Consider the following 15810-nt stretch of genomic DNA (forward strand, 5'->3'; position numbering starts at 1 on the left):
GTGAGATCAGTGAGCAGGACAAGGAATATAATGAACTCCGCAGGTGTATCCGCGATCATTTTCCCTCACGTTGCTGCTTTGCATTTCCCATTCCCACACATGGGAAGAAACTCAAGCAGCTCCAGGAGTTGGAGGACAAGGATCTGGATGAGGATTTTGTTACAGAGCGGCAGAACCTCATCAATTACATTCACACCCACAAGAAAGTCAAGAGAGTTCTTGGGGGTCAGCTGGTCACGGGCAGGAGTGAGTAACTGGGCAAAACGCATTACAAAATCTGCAGATGCTGGAAATCTAAAGCAACACACACAAAATGCTGGAGGAGGTCAGCAGGCCAGGCAATATCTATGGAAAAGAGTAAACAGTTGACATCTTGTTTCAAGACCTTTGATCGGGACTGGAAGTGAAGGGGAGATATCAGAATAAGAAGATGGGGGTGGGCAGGAAGACATACGAGGTGAAACTGGGAGAGGGAGAAGACTGAAAAAGGAGCTGGGAAGTTGATTGGTGAAAGAGATAATGGGCTGGAGAAGGGGGTATCTGATAGGAGTGGACTGGCATCCATGGTAGAAAGGGAAGCGATTGGAGCACCGGATAGAGGTGATAGGTAGGTGAGAAGAGAAAGTGTGAGAGAGAAACAAGAATGGGGAATGTTGAAAGAGATGGGGGTGATGGTAATTACTTGAAGTTCAAGAAATTGATATTCATACCATCAGGTTGAGCACCTTCACTGCATCTGCTACAAAAAGTGAAATTTCCTGGTGGCTATCCATTTCAGTTCTACCTCCCATTCCATTTCCAACATGTCAGTCCATGGCCTTCTCTACTGGCATGCTGAGGCCAGCTTATATTGTCTGTGTGGCCTCCAACCTAATGGCATGAACTTAAATTTCTCAAACTTCTTACATGCCCAACATCTCCCTCTCTTATTCCTTCCCCTTTCCTTTCGTCCATTATCTATCAGATTCCCCATACTCCAGGCCTTTAGCTCTTCCACTAATCAAATTTACAGGTCTTTACTTTACCCCCTCCTCCTCTCCCATTATCACCTATCACCTGCCACCTGGGATTTCTGCCTCCCCCTTCCCCCACCTTCTTATTTTGATATCTCCCCTTCCTTTCCAGTCTGGCTGCAGGGTCTCAGCCCAGAACACACACCTGGCATGGGAATATACTACTGGAGCACATGGGAGTGTGGACAGTGAGATTGATTGGGAAGGGATTTAGATGCCATTGGACTTGTGTAAAATGGAAGTGAATGGGAAGGGATTGGAATCCTCTTGGAAGCGTATTAAATGGGAACAAGTTGGGATCCCATTAAAATTGTTGACAATAGCAGAGAATAGGAAGGGGCTGAGATTCCATTGGAAGTGTGTACAATGGAAGTGAATGTGAAAGGTTTTGGGGTCTCATTGTATGTGGGTACAATGGGAGTGAATGGGAAGAGGTTGGGATTCCATAGGGACTACAGATGATGGGAATAAGTGGGTTGGTATGGGATACCAGCATGGGTGTAGAGAGTAGGAGTGAATGGAAAGATATGGAGTCCATTGTGAGTGAATGGGAAGTTGTGAGATCCCATTGGGAATATCAAGTGTGATATTGAATGGGACAGATTGTGAGTGTTGACTGTGGGATTGAATGGGAAAGAGACGGGATCCCATTGAGACTATGAACAATGGGAAAGAACTGGAGGAAGGCAGTGGGTGGACATAAATGAAAATGGATTGGGTTAATTGGGATCTGAAGCATGAGGATTGAGGTTGTGATCAAATCCCCAGGCACTGACTTCCAGAAATACACCCCACAGGATTTGTTGAATTGACCAAGGCATACGTGGGCATGATGGCAGATGGGGTCCTACCCTGTGTGGAGAGATGTCTGGTTAAATTAGCGGCGGTGGAAAACCAAGCAGCAGTAGATGAAGCCCTGAAGTTCTATGATGATGAAATGAAAAAAATTTCAGAATCTGGCTGCCTTACTATGAACAAAGTCATAGAGTATAACAATATGAAGAGCAGAGAGGCATTCAATATCTTCCACAAAAGATCTATGAACAACAACAGCGGCAAATACATCCAACAGTTGGAGGTGAGCTTCTAACGTTCAGTGTACATTGTTACTATCTCATCTCCGAACACCATTCTCTGGACCCAATTCATACAGACATAGACCGAGAGACAGAGAGCATAGGTATATGAGCAATCTCATAGAGAATTACAATATGAAGAGCAGTAGGCACTCAATATCTTCCACAAAAGATCTATGAACAACAACAGCGGCAAACACATCCAATGGCTGGAGGTGAGCTTGTAATCTTTACCAACTTGCAATGATTACCAACTGTCTCATCTCCGAACACCAGTTCCTGAACCCAACCCATACAGACTTAGACTGAGAGACAGAGAGCATAGATATCATCCTGAACATGAGGGACTGAGGGACACCAGAGAGTACTATCCCTCCCTGAGTGAGATTGGTGAAGACACACCGGTTTGAATACAGAACACTTCTTGTCAGTGTAGAGATCTCTCCCTGAGAGAGAGCAACTCAGAGACACAGTGTGCAGATCTCCCCTGAGATAGAGACTGAGAGACACTGGTCTGTGTACAATACTTGGTATGCTACTTTACTGTTCATCTTTCCTTCAATTCCAGAAGACGATGCATTCCATTTACAAGTCTGTCATGGCCAATATCAAGGAAACCTCACAACAGCAATGTAAAGTACATCTAGCAAAAGAAATGTCATCAATAAAACAGAACCTGGCATCTAGCTATTACCAGAGACCTGGTGGTTTCCAGAAGCTGAAAGTGGAACTTAATCATGCCATTAAGAAGTATGAAGAGAAGACCAAAGATGAAATGGAGGTGTGTCCAATATTATGGAGCAAGGCATCTACTTTTCAATTCTCATAGCTTTTCTTTCCTCTACCTTGTATGGATTCAAAAAACACCACCCACTCCCGTCTCTTTCCATGTCACCCAACAAATGTAATTTCCACTCTCTGTAACATCTGAAATGGGATTAAATAGGTGGAGTGAATCTGTGATCAGGAAATAAGTGTCAGTGGGCTGTAGGGGAATTTCAGTGGGTGGAATTTGTCAATGATGAGGACAAGTGCTTGTGAAGCTGTGGGAGGGGATCTGTGGGTAAAAAGCATTCAAAATGGGGGAGATGTCCATAGGATATGAGAGGGGATTCAGCGGTTGGAGAGGCCGTAATGGGGCACAGTTTCCATGGGCTGTGGGAATTTCTTTCAAGGCTGGTATTCAAGAGCCTTCCAATCTCTCCCTTCAGATATTTTCACTCTCTGCTTCCACTGTGTTTCAATGGGGAGAGTTCCAAAATCCAATCATGCATCACGAGAAAAATGTTTGGCTCATATTTCCATTGATCCAGCTACCTGTTTATCTCACTCAGCTTTGCGCTTTATGACCTTCTCCCCTACACTAATCATCCAGTCCATGACTCCTGGTTCTGGGCTTTCCCACAGAAGTGTCTAGTCAAAACCTGTTCTACTTCCTCTAATAAGGTAATTTGTCCTTCCAGGTATCAGTCCAGGAACCCATCTCTGAACTGTTTCCAGTGTGTTAGTGTTAAAGGAGACCTATACTGTCCAGATTCCAGATGTAATATCAACAAAACCTAATATAACTGAAGCATTTCCCTTCCACATTTGTTACACACTCTATCTCTCCCACTTACTTGCACACAAACATTTTTGCAATTCTTGATCTAGGACCCCCTGATCCTTCTACATCTCAGAACTTCACAAACTCTCCCATTTGGATAATATGCTTTTATTTACCTTCCTGCCATAATGGATATTTTGTATTATCCCACATTGTGCTTGATTTGCCTGATCCTCGAACATACACAAGACCCATCTCTCTACTCTTCGTTACTTCTGTGTCTCATTTTTAGAACTTATCCTTGTGTCATTTAAAAACATTTTCTCCCTTCATTCAAGGTCAAGGTATAAATTGTTTGTTGTCTCCAATCATGGTCTTACCAAATACCTGTTGATTGGTAAGAGGAGTTCCCTAATTGTGTATCAATCCCCAGCACTAGACATTGGATGGTGAGAGCCTGTCTCTGATCCCTTGTGGACTGGTGTGTTAGGAAAGAGTTGGACATGAATGATTGCATCTTCTCTTCTCTGTAGGGGTGTGCTGTCCTTGCCAGTTTCCTGGAAGAGGGAAAACCTCATCTAGACCAGGTACAGGAGATGGAGGAACAAATGCATGTCTCTGGTGAGAAAATAAACAAAGTACTCAAAATATTGAGGTCAGGGTGTGTCTGTATATTTAAAATTAACTCAGCCTGAAAACTAAAAATGTGAGACACTCCTGCTGGGTACTTCACCATTGAGTTCATTAGAAGGACATAAGTCATTGTGAGATCAGGGAGGAAGGTGCTGATGTTCTTGGACATGTTCACATGAAGAAAAATGTTGGTGTTGGTTCTCTCAAAGAACATAAACAGAAGACCAGAGTGGGGTGCCCAAGAGGAGAGGTAGATCTCAGGCTGGAGTACGGGTCATCAGTGAGGAGTGGGTAATCCTTGTCAAAGAGATGTAGGCACAGAGACAACAGAAAGGCTTGGGATATGATGCCATTGGAACTCGAGCATAGATACCAACTCATTAACCCTTTTTTGTGCACTGTTCATTTATTTTTGAAATGTATAGATGATATGTCTTTGCCCTATACTGTGCTGCTGTCACACAAAAACAAATTCACATCATCTATTGGTGATAATAAAGCTTATTCTGAATTCTGAACTCATTGAGGTGTAAGCACATGGAGAAGGGAAGGTCTTGGCTGAGGAAAGAACTCTCCGCTTCAAAGAGAGGAAGTTCAGACAGTTTATTGAAGACATGGCAGGAGATGGGGTGGGGGTCAGGTGTGGGAGGAGGGTCAGAAGAATTCTAGGAAGTAGGAAGATAAGAAGAGGAAGGCTCAGAGGGGTGAAGAGGTTGTGGGATACTGGGAGGCATGGGAGACCAGGAGTGAGAGGGGAAAGATGGTAGAAGAAAGGAGCAGTAGGACCCAAAGGTGGGATGAAAAAAATTACCTTACAGTGGAAGAGGCAATAAACAAAAATATACGATGCATGTTAGAATAGATCAGCAGATGTGATGGAGACTTGCCCTTTGATTGGTCAAGGCAATCTTGAGGAGGACTTCATTGAATGCATCCATAATAGCTTTCCAAAACAGTGTGTTACTGAACCTACAAGGAAATGTGCTATCTTGTTGTTGGAGATCATCTTGGAAAAGGAGATCAGAGTACGTCTGAATTTTTCATTCAAATGGTTTGAAGAAAAACCCAGTGTATTATGCCTAAACAAGGGAGAATACAACTGGATGAGAGAAGGGGTTGGATAGTATAGATTAGAAATACAGGCTACATGGTGGGACAGTGGCTGCAGGAGTGGGTCCCCAGTATTTACACTGATCATGGCCATGGGTGAAGGGAATGGAAAAAAGCCCTCTCAGGGGGCAGAGTAAGTGTGTTCCAGTGGTTGGAGGATGCCCAGTGTTGCTGGGACAGTGAACTGGGTAACAAAGAGGACATAGACCATAAAGGTTGGATTTTATGTTCAGTCTCCAGGGTAGGCCAATAACTGCCCATTTCTTAACAAGTAATAATTTCCCTGGACATTTTTACTTGGGTTCAGAGTGTGCAAAGCTCATCTCTACCTGAGGAAGTGGCTCAGGAGCAATGGGGTCATCCTTCAATCTAATGCCTGATGTAGAGATGATCCCGCCCCTCTGGTCAGCAACAGGCTCAGATTCCCCTGAGGTGTCTGAGGTTCTTCCACCACTGATCCTGGGGTTAGGATTGTGTTGGAGATGGAACAAGCTGGTGGGTTTGGGATACATGCTGCAGAGAGAGGAATGCATGTGCCAGCTATGAGTGGCTTCTGCCTGTAGAGGGACCAGAACTTGTGGTAATTGGGGGTGTTGGTGTCCATTGACAGTGAGAAGGTTGACTGGCATGTGTCTTGTACAATGGATTCCTCTCATCCTAGTTCTGCAATAAAGTTTCTGCTAGCTACTGACTTCGAGGTTGGAAATGGCAGAGCTCATGGGGTGTGTCTGTACCATTCTCCAATACACCTGGTACTGTGCTCGGACCACCTCCTGTTGTGGGCAGAGCTCATTCTATCACACATGTGGGCAGGGTCCATGTACTGGCTCTTTAACAGTTAGCACTTTAATAGGCTGGAGGACAGCCCATTTCCAAGAATTGTTCTGACTGTTGTGAGAGATGGAGAGGGGAAGCAGGGGAGTTTCCTCTCCCCAAGGGTCATGGACAAAGTTCACATTTGCCTCTTCTGAGCAGAGAAGATTGAGAAGGAGGACAGAGATGAGAGGGGGACAGGGTCTTGTGGTAGTTGGGGTGTTGGTGTCATTGACAGTGAGAAGATGGACAGCTGTGTGTCCTGTATGATGATTCCTCTCATCCTAGTTCTGCAATAAGACTCCACTGGCTACTGAATCCTAGGTTGGAAATGGCACAGCCGATGAGGTTGTTGACTGTTGACATTAAATATGTTGCTGTTGATTACATGGGTATTTGTAAAGAATAATCTGAGAAATATCTAAAATATAGCTTTTTGGTACCAAAACAGGTTGACCAGTGATGTCCTTCAAAGAATGAAATTTCCCTTCATCCACTATTGATACTGACCTCACCTGCATCTCTTTCATTTCTGGAATATCCACACTTACCCATCTTCCCACAGCTTTAACAGTGATAGAGTTCCTCTTGTCCTTACCCACCACCCCAGGAGTCTCCGCATCCAACACATCATCATCTTCAACTTTCACCATCTCCAAAGGGATCCTACCACTAAACATATCTCTACATCCCCTTCTCTTTGCCATCTGCAGTGATCACTCCTTCCACTATTCACTTATCCATTCGTTCCCATGCCCCCCCCCCAAATATCTCCCCCTGAGTGTTTCCCTTGCCCATACACCTCCTCCGTTATTTCCATTCAGGGCCCCAAACTGTCCTGCCAGGTGAGACAACACTACACCTGCAAATCTACTGGAGTTGTCCATTGTGTCTGGTGCTCCTGATGTGGCCTTTACATTGATGAGACTCATCGTAAGTTGGGGGACCACTTTGCCGATCACCTCTGCACCTTCTGCCACATAGAGGACTTCCCAATAGCCAAATATTTTAATTCTGATTCCCATTCCAGTTCCGACATGTTGGTTCATGGCCTCCTGTTGTGCCAAGAAGAGGCCACCCTCAGGGGTGGAGGAACAACACCTTGTCTTCCATTTGGTAAGCCACCAATCTGGTGGCATGAATATTGATTCATCCTTCAGATAAACAAATTTCCACCTACTCCTTCCTCTTTCCCCCACTCTGACCTTTTACATCTTCTCACCGGCCTATTACTACCCCCTAGGTTCCCTACACCATCCCTTTCTCCTATAGTCCACAATTCTCTCATATCAGATTACTTCTTCTCCAGCCTTTGACCTATACAACGCACCTAGATATACCTATCACTTTCCAGGTAGTACCTTTTCCTTCCCCTCACCTTTTTATTCTGGCATCTTCCCCCTTCTTTCTCAGTCCTGAAATAGGGACTCTAGTGAAACATTGATGTCTATTCATTTCCAGAGATGCTGCCTGACCGGTTGAATTCCTCCAGCATTTTATGTGTGTTTCTTAGATTGAACAGTGAGTGAAGCTCCCTTTCAATGTCTTGTCACACACACCTGGAGAAGTGACCCCCTTCATCACTCTCTGCACAGACTAACCAATATATCTTCTGCTATTTTTGTCAGCTTTGGAAGAGCAGCTCTCAAGGCTGAAAGAGGACATGGAGAAGATGGAGCAAAAGAGGAAGGCTGCTGAGGAATGCAGGAATAAGGAGAACAAGGAGCAGATCAGGAAAAGCTTTGAGGAGGGTAAAATGTGCAATGTGCAGGAGCTGAAGGAAGCCATGGAGCATACGAGGAGTGAGATGGAGAAATACAGAGTCGAGGGCAGAGAGGGGGATGCAGAAAGGGCTCAGCAGATGTACAAGAACCTGGAGAAGAAACATGAAGAGGCAACAAAATGGAGTTTCATGAAATTCGTAATGAAGTCTGTCACTGTGATTTTTCCTGCGCTGCTAACTGTGGTGGCCTTTGTAAAATACAAATGATTCAAAGCAGGAAAGTAGTCAAAAAAGAAATGTGTCCACAGCGCCAGCCCTGTAACATCCCTAACAGCTTCCACATCACCCTATCCCAGTCTGTCAATGAACTGGACACCAAATATTGTCCACCCCACACATTCCACATCAAATCCACAGCTGGATATCAGGGGCACACACACTGGAACATTTAAAGAGGAGTCAGGAATTTCCCCCCAGTTTATCCACAGATTCCAGCTGGTAAATCTCAGAACACCAGGAATGTGAATGAGATCATCATTTCCCCATGACCCAGTGTAATATGTCCCACTCACTCAATCCTCTCACATAGCCCATAGACACTCTCCCCTTACTCACTAAATCCCCTGCAACACCCCACAGATACTCTTCCCCATCAAATTCCCTCCCACAACCCATGGTCATTCTCCCCCATCACTGACTTTCCCCACCCCTACAATGGATGCTCTCCCCAATCACTCTCCCACCATCCACTGAACAGACCCCCATATCTCACAGACACTCTCTCCAATTACCTACCCCACAAAGCCCTTTGTACGATGAATGTATGGTCTCCCTCATCACCAACCCCACCCACCAACTCATTGAAACCCCTCTCACAATTGATGGACACTCTCTCCTCATACTGAATCCACTCTACAAGCTCACAGATTGTCTTTCCCATCACCAACTCACGCACCTACTGAATCCCATCCCGCAGCCCATAGGCCCACTTCCCAATTTCTAATTATCTCCACCCACTAAATCCCCTCCCACAGTCCATGGACGTTCTCTTCTATCACTCCTCCCACCCACCCACTGAATCCTGTTTTGTATTCGATACACTGCATGAGAAACAAGCCTCACAATAATTTTGCCTGATAACTTTTCTTGATTAATCATTAGCTCAAACTTGTCAATGCGTTAGCATGTAGTTTCAAACAATTCTTGTTACTTTTTAGTCTCAAAACCTCTACTTGTGTTCATACATTACCTGCTCCAGGTGAACAGTTTTAGATTTCAATGCAGTAAGTTTTTCTCCAAGTTAGGGTTGTGGACATTTCTTCAGCAGCTGTTGGACTTCAGCGCATTAGGGTTTGTTAAATACTAATTAGGCATACAACATTCCTTTCAAGCAATTACTCCCAGAAATTGATAACCATTCAGACTTATTAACTTGTTATTTGTCAGCTTGCTTTGTTATCCATTCTTTCCCTTCATCTGGCCAGTAGTGTGCTCCTTGGGCCTTGGTTATATCCTGGAAGCATTCCCGTTCCTTTTTATTGAAGGGTATTGATCATAAAGGCACACCCCACCTGCATGTGCATGAATCTCTATACACACCCAGCAACTTGACATATTGGTTCAGGTAGCATAATCATAAGCTAAGCCTAAATTATTATTATAAGTGCAGGCAACTAAGCACTCCATCATTAAATGTGTTAAATAAAACTGTTTTAACCAAAGTTTAGTACCTGTTAGTGATTTTGTGGACATTGGAAATGTATGCTTTCTTTCCCTTGGAAACACTATTTTAGATTAAGTTCACATTTTCTTATATAACTGGATGTATGGTACCTTCACAGGCTTCAGTGTCACTATCAAATACATCCTTGCATAGTAATCAGACTGTGGAATGCATAAAAGAAAGTTGCTTACAATAAGTTACCACATAACATTTTTGAGGAATACAGCAATATATGCTTTTTGCCCTGGTAGAACTCATTCAGCCTTTCTAAATACAAGAGATTCTGCAGATGCTGGAAATCTACAGGAGCACAAATATAATGTTGGAGGAACTCAGCAGGAAATAAATAAACAGTTGATGTTTCAGAACAAGACCCATGTATTTAATTGGGAAAGGGCAAGTCAAGTGGCAATGGGAGTAACACAGGAGCCTAGATAGGGAGCAGGTGTTCTCAGAAAAATGCACAGCAGAAATGTAGACATTTAGGGAACTCTTACATGGCCTTCTAGATAGATCTGTCCCATAAATAAGGACCTTTCTATAAAGTCACTCCTCATTCTCCTACATTCCAAGAATAAAGACTTTGCCTGACCAAGCCCTCCTTATAAATAGCAGCAACCTCACCCTCTCTGCATTCTTTACAATTTAACCATGCCATTCTAAAACAGGGTGTCAAAACTGTAAACAGTACTTCAAATATGGAATTTGGTCAATATCTTTCTAATACTTCCCTATCTACTTACTTGTCAAAATATCCTTCAAAAGTTGTAGTTGTACCTGCTTCAATCATTTTATCTGGTGGCACTTTCCATAAGTGCTTCATTCTCTAAGTGAATAAATTGCCCTTCAGGTCCCATTTATATCTTTCACCTTAAACCTGTGTCCTTCAGGTTTTAGTTCCTCTTCCCTGGGAAAATAACCATGACCATACACCTTATCTATACTCCTCATGATTTTATACAAAGTCTTTTGTGTTCCTAGGAATAACTTTCTAGCCTACACAGCCTCTCCCTATAACTCAGACTCTTGAGCCCTGGCAGCATTCTCATAAACCTCTTTGCACTGTTTCTGGTTTAATGACGTCTTTTTATTCTGTAACAGAACGACCGAAACTGAACACAATACTCACTGGTCTCTAGTTCAGTGGCAACATAACCCTTTAAATTCTATATTAAATGACTTGACTAATGAATAAAAGCCAGTCAGTAGTGTAGTGGCATCTGCACCAAACTTCGAGGCGAATGGTCCCAGGTTTGAATCCAGCTGGCTCCTTGTACACTTTCCATCCATGCTGGGTTGAGCATTGAGCTAGCAACTCGGCCTTGTAAAACACAGACAAAATACTAACGAAATGGCAATGTTGCCTCCCGATGCACCACAGGTTACAGCGAGGAAAAATACGATTAATGCCAGAAGCCATTTTCACCACCCAGTCTGTCTGTGACCCCACTCTCAGTGAACTAAATTCCTGTGTTCCAGGTCCCTATATTCTACAACACTCTCCAGAGTTTTACTGTTCACTGTGAAAGTCATACCCTGTTTTGACTTCCCAAAATGCAACACTTCACACTTATCCAAGTTGAAAGTCATTTGTCATTGTTGAACCCACTTATCCCAGCTGCTCAAGATGTCACTGTAATTTTTGATAACCTTTCTCACTCTCTACGATATTACCTATTTTACTGTCATCCACAAACTTACTGATTGTGCCTTGGACGTTATGTGAATAATGAACTATGAAGGCGCCAGCACCAATCTGTGAGGAAGATCACTACTAACAGGTCTCTAGTAGGAGAGACAACCTTTGACCTTTGAGCCAATTACGAATTCAATTGGCAGACTCTCTCTGAATTATATGCATTCAAACCTTCTGGACCAGCCTGACATGCGGGACCTTGTCAAAGGCTGTGCTAAAGAGAATGAGGGCAATGTTTATTGACCATGACGCAAAGCCCTCTCCATATCCCCATTTTGCCAGTCCCGAAACCCAGCAGGCCGGATGAATTGTGGTTTATGCAATATTTGCGGGCTATCAACCGGTAGTACAGCCCACTTTCCCGGTTGTACCGGACCCAAATTTCATCTTGAATCTCGATGGTACACGGCGATTTACCTCTGCTCTGCCATCTTCTCGGTCCCTCTGCACATTACCTGTTCGCCTTTAGCTATAATGGGCTCAATATAACTGGTCGAAGTTGCCTCAGGGTTATACTGAGAGCCCATCGGTATTTGCAGCTGCAGTACAACGCGATTTGAACACGTTACTGTTGCCAGGCACTAGAGTAATTTTACAATATGCTGATGATCTGCCGCTGGCTTCCAAGATGCTGGCGGATTACCAGAAAGAATGTAGAATTGTTAAACCACCTAGCAAACCATAAACACCGAATCTCATTGTCTAAGTTACGGTTCTGACAAACAACTGTTAAATATTTGGGTGATATTCTGCAGCAAGACGCTAGAGTACTTGGTCCGGAATGTATATCCGCAATCGTATACTCTCCCAGACCAGAACATTTTTTTTAAAAACAGATGCTTGCATTTCTCCGAATGACAAATTACTATCCACATTGTGTTCCTGAATACGAGTCTATGATGCTGTGGATGCGCGGTCTCAATTTCAATGGAGTCCGGAAATGGAACACACATATGAGACTCTGAAGGAGAAACTGTTCCACTCACCAGCCCTGGGCATTCCTGACTACCCTACACCCTTCCAGCTATATACCGATGAAAAGGAGGAATTTGCGAGCGCCGTGAGTCAAGAAGACGGGGGCTTGAACACTTCCTGCGACTTTTCATAACACCCTCTTTCCTGCTGCACATACTGTCCCTTCTCTTCTTCAGTACTTTTAAACAATGCATTACGTTTCATATTAATAAGGGAAGTTATCACTTCTTCCCGTGTTTTATTCTGCCACTTTAGTTTAGCCAATTGGCATGAGTGCACTACTTCGGGTCGCAGACAATTTAAAATGGTTTGCACTGCTGAAAGTCCGTTATTTTCCAGTCGTATTGCTTACCACGCATCTTTAAACCGGGAAATGAAATCTGTTACAGGCTTTCCCTTTTCCTTGTGACTTCGCCAAAGCTGCTAAATTGTCTGGCTTGAACAGACCGGTGGCATATCAATTGCCACCCGTGGTCTGTGGACTGCCTGGCTGCCTCCGAAATGTGGCGGCAGCAGCAGTGATGGTTGAAAAGGCGACGCCTGTAATATTGGACCATCCCTGCACAGTGTTGATTCCTCACGCAGTAATGCTACTCCTCAGTTCAGCAGCTATGCCGCAACACTTCCCAGCGGCATGGCGACCAGGGCGTGAGAGCTTGCTATTACCAAAGCCAATTTTGATTATTTTTTAAAAGGGCATCTGCTCTTAATCCGCCTCCCTTGTTCGCATTCATAGTGGGGCCGAACGACATGACTGTGTATTAACCGTGGAAGCCACTACCTTCCCTCGTCCTGATTTGAGTTCTACTTCCTTCAGATAACCCAGATCTGTTTCTTTTTACTGATGGTTCATCACCCGAACCTAATGATTTTGGAATCGAAATGGCATGAGTCGCTCCGACCAGGTGACAAAGGGTAATGTTGAGCAGATGTGCCCGCTAAACACGCCGCCCTTTCTGGGGAGGCCATAGGCATCTCGGTGAATTTACGACAGTCTACACCCAGACCCTTGACCTCCTTACTGGTTGCGCAGCAGGCGGCGAGGCAGAGGAACACCGCACCAGTGATACTGGTGAATTATGGTCACACCCTGATGACCATGTTGTTTCCTCTATGCCTTGTAGACTGGTACATGGCTGAAAACATGCAGGAAAAGGACGAGTAACACACTAAATACGACAACAGTGGTCTGGGCCAGAGTTAACGGTAGCAGAACAAATGGTCAGAACTTGTGAGATTTGCCAAAGAAATAATTGGAAGATGTCCGCTGCTAAATCTGATGATCTGCACACCTCAGAGGCACCGTTAATGAATCTGCAGACTTATACATAGTGGAGGATATAAGTATCTGTTAGTAATATTGGACATGTTTTCTAAATGGGTAGAGGCTTTTCCCACACGAAAAGATGACACTAGGGCAGTATCCAGATTACTGGTGAAGGAGATTATTCCCCGATTTGGGATTCAAAGTAAATTTAATAGTGACAAGAGCAACGCACATTACGGGGAAATTAACTAAAGCATCGGAGCAAGCTCTGGGATTCTCCTGGAGTGGCAGTGCCCTACCAACCACAGTTATCGGAAACAGTGAAAAGGATGAATGGAGTACTGAAAGACAAAGTATGCCAAGAGGCGGGATTGAAATGGCCTGAGGCGCTGCCGATTGCTCCGTGTACTTTAAGAAATCATGTTCACAGGTCCACTAAATTGACCGCTTTTGAAGTATTGACGGGAAGACCTCTCCCCACGGGTTCTAATCCCCCTTTGACAAGTGCTCCAACAGCGCAGATACGCACAGATGAGAAACCCCTAGAAATAGTAAAATAGTATATCTATTGTGGCGAGAATTTGGTCCATAATGACAGGCGAGGAAACTCGTTAAATTCAACAAGCATTTTATTGTGATAAATAGAAAACAGACCGGACACCATGACCCGGAGAATGAACCCGACCAGACGCATACAGACGGGGGGGGGGGGCGACCATTGCGCACCCCATTTACAGTTAGGGTGACCCACAAATAACACAGGTGAATAACTGTATAACCCAAGCTAAAATGTAACAATAAAGGAGCTGGAATTTCCCACCATAATCCCACAAGAGCATTCTAACACGAACAATAAACCGCATTGATCATTAGAAACAATCATTGGTCAACAATATACTGAAATAGCCTGAGGTGCTGTCGATTATAGAGACAGAGCAATTGCTCGATAATGACTAGCAGGTGGTTACATCCGGAGTGCAGAATTCGGGGAGTAGATGGGTGAACACGGAGAGAGGTAAAGAGAGAAGGAAGTCAGTGCAGGGTCCCCGTGTGGCCATTCCCTTCAGCAACAGTTATACCCATTTGGATACTGCTGAGGGGAATGACCTTTCTGGGCAAGGCAGCAGCAGCCAGACCAATAGCACTATACTCGGTTCTGAGGCTCAGAAGGGTAGGGTGAAGTCAGGCAGAGCAATAGTCATAGGGGACTCGATAGTTAGGGGGACAGACAGGATATTCTGTGGCAGCAAAAGAGACGCCAGGATAGTGTGTTGCATATATGTCAAACTCAAGGCCCGCGGTGGAATTATCTTTGGCCCGCGAGATAATATCTAATTACTATTAAAGCTGGCCCCAGTAATCGAAGCGCCTATGGTGTATGATATGGCTAATGCTGAGTTTATTCAGGTACCAGGTTTTTAGGGTTTTTAGTGTTTATTCTGCAGTCTTGCTCGGCAGTCTTCTTCATAAGAAACGGAATTTGTAAAGTGAAACACTTTGTAGTTATAGCAGAGACTGAGACACATGAGAGCAGGCTGAAAAAACAGAGGCAACGAAAGCTGCGTTCGCACGCGTCCGACTGATCCGGCCCGCATGAAGCTGCATTTTGCTCAATCCGGCCCGTGACCTAAAATGAGTTTGACACCCCTGGCTGTTGTCTCGCGGGTGCTAGGATCCCAGATGTCTCAGAGTGGTTGCAGAATATTCTTGAAGGGAGGGTGAGTAGCCGGGGGTCGTGGTACATGTTGGTATCAGTGACATAGGCAGGAGAGGGTTAGAGGTCCTGCGCAGTAAGTTTAGGGAGTTAGGAAGGAGGCTGAAGAGCAAGGCCTTCAAGATGGTAATCCCCGGATTTCTCCCGGTGCCACGATCTAGTGAAGCTCAGAACAGGAAGACAGCGCAGATGAATGAGTGGCTGAGGAGATGGTGCGGGGGGGGGGGGGGGTGCAGGGTTTCCAGTTCGTAGATCATTAGAATATTTTTCTGGATAAGGGGTGACCTGTACAAGTGGGATGGGTACTGGAGGGGAACCAATATCCTGAGAAGGAGGTTTGCTAATGCTATTGGGGAGGGTTTAACTAGATTTGTAACGAAGTGAAGAGGTTGGTACACAAGTAGAAACCCCTTGTAGGGAGTTTGTGAGGAAGGATAAGCAGAGGAAATATGCACTCAGCCAAATGGTTTGAGATGTGTCTATTTTAATGCCAGCGGTATCATTAGCAAGGCAGATGAAAA

General features: G+C 44.5%; 1 protein-coding gene across 1 annotated transcript in view; it reads left to right on the forward strand.

The window, feature by feature from the left end:
- LOC140719209 (uncharacterized) overlaps positions 1-8181 on the forward strand; it is a 34493-nt gene extending 26312 nt beyond the window's left edge. Inside the window, exons 11-15 of the mRNA XM_073033648.1 lie at positions 1-246; positions 1811-2091; positions 2658-2870; positions 4169-4256; positions 7820-8181. Coding sequence (XP_072889749.1) covers positions 1-246; positions 1811-2091; positions 2658-2870; positions 4169-4256; positions 7820-8181 — 1190 coding nt within the window. The remainder of the gene's footprint in view (positions 247-1810; positions 2092-2657; positions 2871-4168; positions 4257-7819) is intronic.
- Positions 8182-15810: the final 7629 nt, after the last annotated feature.

The sequence above is a fragment of the Hemitrygon akajei genome, chromosome 31 (assembly GCF_048418815.1).
Source record: "Hemitrygon akajei chromosome 31, sHemAka1.3, whole genome shotgun sequence".
Classification (NCBI taxonomy): Eukaryota; Metazoa; Chordata; class Chondrichthyes; order Myliobatiformes; family Dasyatidae; genus Hemitrygon; species Hemitrygon akajei.